The following is a 6,819-nucleotide window of genomic DNA, read 5'->3' as shown; positions in this document are numbered from 1 at the left end:
AGAGAGAGAGACTCACTGTTTAGTTGAAACGTCCAGGGCAGGAGGGCTTGATAAAGTGTATAATCCACTGTTGATGTATTCCAGACCACTGTCCACTGTGTCCAGACTGCATCCGCCATATAGCTTGTTAGCCAAGTGTTAGCACCACACAACACAAGTACATTTCTTTGTCCATTTCCACGTCGAACAGACTGCAAACTACCTGGCGTTCTATCGCCATGCTCTAAGACAAACTCTAACCTTAACCAACTTTGAAAGAGTGCCTAAGCTTAACCGTCTAAAGAACTTGCAGTCACGCTCTAAGACAAACAGCTGCATCTCACAACAACACAACTAGTATCTCTACCACCAACCTAGGAATAAGCTAGAATTGGAACATTAGAAATTGGATTCGGCCAATCAGAGATCGTCTCCGCGAAATTCTGCTACGGAAAAAAATACTGGCGTCGGCCAATCAGAGAGCGTCTCCGCAAAATGCGGCTACAGAAATTCTTGACGCTGCTGCCTAGACCGCTTCAAATCGCGCCCGGATTCCAACATAAGTCATATTTCAACGCACAACGCGTTACGCACTGATTGGCTGCGACGGATACAGCGATCAAACCGTGACGCGCACTCAGAGCGCTATCGCGTCTAGCCCGGGCCAAAAAAAAAAAAAAAAAAAAGGTGAGTCACTTCCTGTTCAAGAAAACGAGTATTTTTTATTTTATATAATAACGTTATATTGTGCATTGGAAACACAAACATACTTAAAATTAGTAAATATTATTAATTTTAAACATGTTTATATTATTTATAGGGCTATAAAACAAAAAACTAAAAAATAATTTTTCTTATTCTCTCATATAACCAGGGCAGGGCCTGAGGGGGGGCGGCGCCCGAGCGCCCCTAGTGGCGAGCCGCCACTGCCCTGGAGCAGTTTTGGGGTCGTCTTGCTCAGGAGCATTTTTGCACTCAAAACGCACAATTGTGAAAGAAGATAGTTAACAAATGCAAAAAGAAAAATTACATACTAGTACCTGTAGATGTATTATGGGTAATAAATAATAAATAAAATGACCACACTGGTAAATGTACAATACAGGCATGAATTAGGTGTCTGGAGACTACAGTACTTCAGTGTATAGTTTCCTTGCTGTATCAATAAGAGGCCTGAAAAAATAAACGATCCGGATACAATGCCTTGGTTATGTGAGTTTTTTTTACATGTTTATTTTTATATTCAGATCTAATTTCATTGCTTACAGTATATCCATGTCCATACTGCTATGATGCCCAAATGTCCCCAAGGGGATCAATAAAGTAATATCTATATCTGTTCAATGTACAGGATATGGCCTACATGGACACAGCGAGTTTTGCAATCTATGTACACAGTTACCCTGAGAATCAGCCAGGTCAGCAAGGCAAACTACTGACTGAATAATGTTCAGACAAAGTGTAGTCAATTAATAACAAGAACGGTATGTTTTTTTAATATAATTCTCTTTTAACAATACCACATAAATGCAAAAAAAAAAGAAAAAAAAAAAGAAGAGGACGAGACAGCCATTCCAAAAGTCCCATTTTATAATCTTTATTATTCCATGCTTCCAGGCTTACCGTGTTGAATATCTTAAGTAAACAGGGACACGCCAAACAGAAGACTCACACATACAATATGCATACCTCTCGAGATCAATATAGTTATTATAATATAAAGACACAAAACAATTATTCTTCATAGTCGAGATGATCAGTGTTACTAAAATAAGGCGTTAAGGCAAGTCAGTTGACGCACATTATATCTTGAACGCATCTGCAAAGTATTACTGTAGGTACACGTCGATGCACAGTGCAGTTTTCCGATGAACGCTCACATTTTCACTGTGACGGACAAGGACGGGGACCAATACGCCGGTCGGAACATGGAGACGACTAAGGGGGTGTGGGGGATACATTTGGTCCTAACCACCAACCAATCACACGGAATGAAAAGACAGTGACACAATTTTAGCCTGGATGCAGCCTCCTGAATAGCCCACTTCTGCCCCTTTTCTTCCAAACTACCTCTAATAATTGACCCATCTCAAGGCCCGCCCTATTTTTCCTTGATTGATTGAAAACGTTAGTAACAGATTGCAGAATGGGTAAAATACAGTACAGCTCAATACTAACAACTGCTAAGAGGATGCAGACCAGAAAAATACTTTAATCGTGTTTACATCAGGGTCCTCCATTTTCAATTCATCAAGCAAGCAAGCAATTCATCCTTGATCCTCCAATCACAACTGTTGCTGGGGAACCGACAGTTGTTGATTGGAGGATCGAGGGAAAATAGGGCAGGGCTTGAGATGGGTCAATTCTATGATTAAATACAGGCTGAATGGCTTTGAATTGAATGATATGAGCGGTGGAAGTAGTGAAAAGAAAGAGGTGTCACGACTCATCAGGATAACATGCTTTATGTTCATCACAAGGTTAAAGGAACACGCAAACATTTTCAGAAATTAGCTTACCATCTTCTCAAGAGAGACAAGAAGATAGATACCAGTTTCCTCTGTGCGTTCAGTAGAAAGCTATCTGGCTGCACATTAGCCTAGCTTAGCACAATGAATGGAAGCGGACGGTGCCGGTTAGCCTAGGCATTGTTCAACTAACACCTCCCCCTGAAGGCTAACCGGCACTGTCCGCTTACATTCATTGTGCTAAGCTAGGCTAACGTGCAGCCAGATAGCTATCTTCTTGTCTATCTCTGGAGAAGACTATAAGCTAATTTCCCAAAATGTTGGCATGTTCCTTTAAAATTACTTAGAAACCAAAAGGAATGGGTTACAATGTAGACAAATACCGCCACCCACGGCAAATCGGATGGTGTGCAACAGTTGCACACAGTAACACAGTTTACACTTATAATCATCGTAGACCACTTGTCAACTTCCAAAAAGAGGCCATTTTGGTAATATGTCATGCTCATGTTTTTACACAACCTTAGCAATTAACCATATCATATGGTGGCCATTTTGCTCTTATGTTGTGCTCAGGTTGGGATTCCTTCCACCATGGTTAATCGCTAAGGGTGTGTAAAAACATCATATATCATCCCAATTTTGGCGGTTATGTTTTTACATGGCTTTGATGGTTTATATGGTCTTTAGTCAGTCGAGCGTTTCATGAAGTCTAGGGAACACGACACCCGTTTAAAAGATGGTACATGGCATGATTTGTAGAATACTAGAACACTGGAAAGTTATGATACAAGGTTTTCACGACAGCAACTAAAACACTTAATTCATTGTTTTGTCTGTGGTGTTATGAGGTTGAATGTTATGTTATTATTATTCAAACATTTAACCAGGGAATGTGGTGTAATTTCTGTCCTTGGTTCGTTAACGTAATGAAGCCTCTGAACTGTGTGGGTGTGAGTTCACTTCTCTCACCACTAACCAGACTATTTTAGAATAGTCATAAAATGGTAAAAACCCAGCACCTACACTGTGTAGTGTATTGAGAGGGGGTAAGTGTTACACCACTGAACGGCATGCTGGGTGCTACTTGCTAGCTAGCCGGGTAGCATGACAACTGGGAGAGGCTCCGTCGCTACATTAAAGAACAGAAAAGAGAGATGAAGAACGAGAACAGAGATGTTACACTAAGCTCACACATTTCAAGCCACAGCAATGTAACTATTTGCTTTTGTTCCTGGAAATAATGTTAGCTTGGTCCGACTCCCAAATATCTAAAGCTAGCTGTTAGCAATGACAGCAGCCAGCTAGCTCACGTTATGTATAATATGTGTTAACGGGGGGTGCACATCCCTAAACAAGATCATCATCATCATCTACCAGAAGGCCCCTGACTTCCTTATATAAACGGTTTCCTTGATTTTATTACACTGCTGCTTACATGTTCCTGAATTTCCCCAAGGGGATCAATACAGGAATATCTTATGTAGTATGTAGTCTAGGCAAAAGAGCTGTGCTTGGTAGTTTACATTTTTGGTTTTGTAAACAAAGTGTAAACAAAGTGCAATACCAAGCGGGGGCCCTTTTGCCAGAGGTTGCAGTTTGACAGCGTTACAAAGTCTACCTTTAAGTTTGGGAAACATATATATAAAAAAAAAAGAAGAAAAAAATACTGTAAAACATGCAACTAAAGCCAGTGCTGCCGACCTTGACCTGCTATGACGACTATTATTATTATTTATTTTCTTCTTTAAGTGAACTCGAACAAACGGTTGACAAAACATTCTTAGCTCTGGCACCTTTAAAGCCTCCTGCATGGTGAAATATCTATAACATACATACAGAGTATGTAATGAATTACCAAACATAAAGAAAAGCGTTCTCAAAAACGAGAAAATAAATATGATGGAGCTCGTCGCAGAACGAGAGGCCGGGTTACGGCTCCGAGTCCTAACGAAGAACAAAAAGCAGCAGCATAGTGTGAAATATGGTTATTGTTGGGCGGCGTTTCCTCTGCTCTGTCCTCGTGTCACACTCCGCATGACCACATCCAGCGATCGCCAGCCGATATGCCACGGGAGACGTTCCATGAGAATGTTAAAAAGAAAGAAAAAATATTAAGACTCCGTCTAAAAGAAGAAGCTGTGCGCGTTGCAGCGGTGGCCTTCACAGGGGCCCCCTTCTCCACAGGGGCCCGTACGTCTCCTACTTCTCTGACATCTTGCGGATCATGTAGTTCAGGATGCCGCCGTGGTGGAAGTAGGTCAGTTCCACGTCGGTGTCGAACCTCATCCGCACCTGGAATGTTTTGCCCGTGTCGAGCTGCGATGGGGGGAGACATAAATGGTAAATGATATATGATAAATTTATTTATATTGCGCCCCTCAACCAATAGTTACATCGGCCCGGGGCGCATCTAGGGAAAGAAAAGAGAAACAAAAAAGACAGGAACAATACCAAAACAGAAAAAAAACATGCAGTCCAACCAAGCAGATAGAGAACAGACAGACATAATACACCACACATACAACAATACAAAAACTAGCTCATGGATTGTTTATGGCGAAAAAGGTGGGTTTTGAGCATGGGCTTAAAGGGGAACTCCAACATTTTGGGAAATTAGCTTATTTAACATCTTCCCTGGAGTTAGACAAGAAGATACATACCTTTTTTGTCTCTGTGCGTGCATTTTAGCTTTGGGAATAGACGCTCCGTTAGCATAGCTTAGCTTCATCACTGGAAGTGAGGCAGGACAGTAGCCTTACAGTGCCTTACAGTGTATTGCAAGGTCTGACATTGACCAAATTTGATATGCATGACCTTGGTGGGCTCTAGGTCAACTCCTGAAAAGGGGGTCAATGTCAGACCTTGCAATCAAAAGTTAGGGGGCTCACTGAAATTATGGCAAGGGTTATTAGCCCCCTAACTTTTGATTGCAAAGTCTCACATTGACCCCCTTTTCAGGAGTTGACCTAGAGCCCACCAAGGTCATGCATATCAAGTTTGGTCAATGTCAGATCTTGCAATACACTGTAAGGCACTGTAAGGCTACTGTCCTGCCTCACTTCCAGTGATGAAGCTAAGCTATGCTAACGGAGCGTCTATTCCCAAAGCTAAAATGCACGCACAGAGACAAAAAAGGTATGTATCTTCTTGTCTAACTCCAGGGAAAATGTTAAATAAGCTAATTTCCCAAAATGTTGGAGTTCCCCTTTAAAGGTCCGTAGAGTCAGGGCTCCAGAGTGCGACCGAAAATCAGTTCAGTTCGACCTAATATTTTCCCTTGTCGCACTGGTGCTCCCAGCTCCCAGCAGGTCTGTCTGTGTGTATGTGTGTGTGCGTGTAGCGTCTTTCCCCCTGGCCATGTGCGTTCTAAAAAAAAGAATCTCTGCCTTTGATTGGCCCCAACACGTGCATTCTGCAAAGACCAGCCCCAATCTGCCTCTGATTGGCTCTGATCATCACCCTGATATTCGCTGAATGACAAGACAAACAAAAAAGCCATGTGGTACTGTGAAACCTGAAACCGTGCCCACTTCTTCATTGAGCGACACCACAAGTTTGCTGTCGGAGCATCAACTTTCTGAATTAAAACGTTAAAAAAACACAGCGTCTCATACTGGTTTCATAATACAACGTTTCCGAAAGGACGTTTGGATTAAACAATGTGTATGCAGTGATGCTGATGCTTTCCCAGCGGAACACAAGTTGCTTAATGCTACACAGGTATGTTATGCATGTAACGTTAGAGCGCAGCCCTGCTTGCTAACGTTAAGATAGCAGGAGCCGTCGCCCGTCGGCCAACAAAGTAGTTTCAACAAATGTATTCACAAAATGCATTATCATTCAAACGTTATTGAAGCCTCCCGTGACCAGTAAGTAGGTACTACTAAACCGCAGCATGTGCGCTATGTGCCTAAAGTCAAGACTTGACAGTACTGAACTAGAAAAAAACCTGCGAGTAAGTCAAGTACGCTGGATTGAGGCGCGGATGGAAGTGGCCATTTTTCAAAATAAAATACCCAAAAGACTATTAGTATAGGGGGGTGTAGTGGTTACGTTATTGCTGTTTCCGGCCGGTCAGCGTCTATTCGAAGCCCAAACAACTTGTGTTTCCGCGTTCGAGTTTTGCGCTCTGATTGGCCACTGACCTACGCTATTACGCCCCCCCTTATCTACGCCAGTTCACCTCCAAGAAACTACGCTCTCGCCTGAGTCGCGAAACGCCGCGATGTGAAGCACCTCTGTTGAAACACGAGTTGTTTGGGCTTCGAATAGACGCGGCCGGTCCACCATCTTGAAAACGTAATGTAATTCCCCATTGACTATTTCTAAATCGTCTCATTTAAAACAAATAAAGCATTAACATTTGCAT

General features: G+C 42.3%; 1 protein-coding gene across 1 annotated transcript in view; it reads right to left on the bottom strand.

Annotated features, from left to right (window-relative positions):
* Positions 1-1,568: 1,568 nt before the first annotated feature.
* The window catches only part of aco1 (aconitase 1, soluble), a 131,333-nt gene continuing 126,082 nt past the window's right edge, over positions 1,569-6,819 (bottom strand). The window contains exon 21 of the mRNA XM_084335159.1: positions 1,569-4,766. Within this exon, the coding sequence (XP_084191285.1) occupies positions 4,650-4,766 (117 nt within the window). The 3' untranslated portion in view covers positions 1,569-4,649. The remainder of the gene's footprint in view (positions 4,767-6,819) is intronic.

This window comes from Notolepis coatsorum, assembly GCF_963971535.1.
Source record: "Notolepis coatsorum genome assembly, chromosome: 1".
NCBI classification, from domain to species: domain Eukaryota; kingdom Metazoa; phylum Chordata; class Actinopteri; order Aulopiformes; family Paralepididae; genus Notolepis; species Notolepis coatsorum.
The sequence above is the reverse complement of the archived record's forward strand: the minus strand, read 5'-3'. Positions and strand labels throughout refer to the sequence as shown.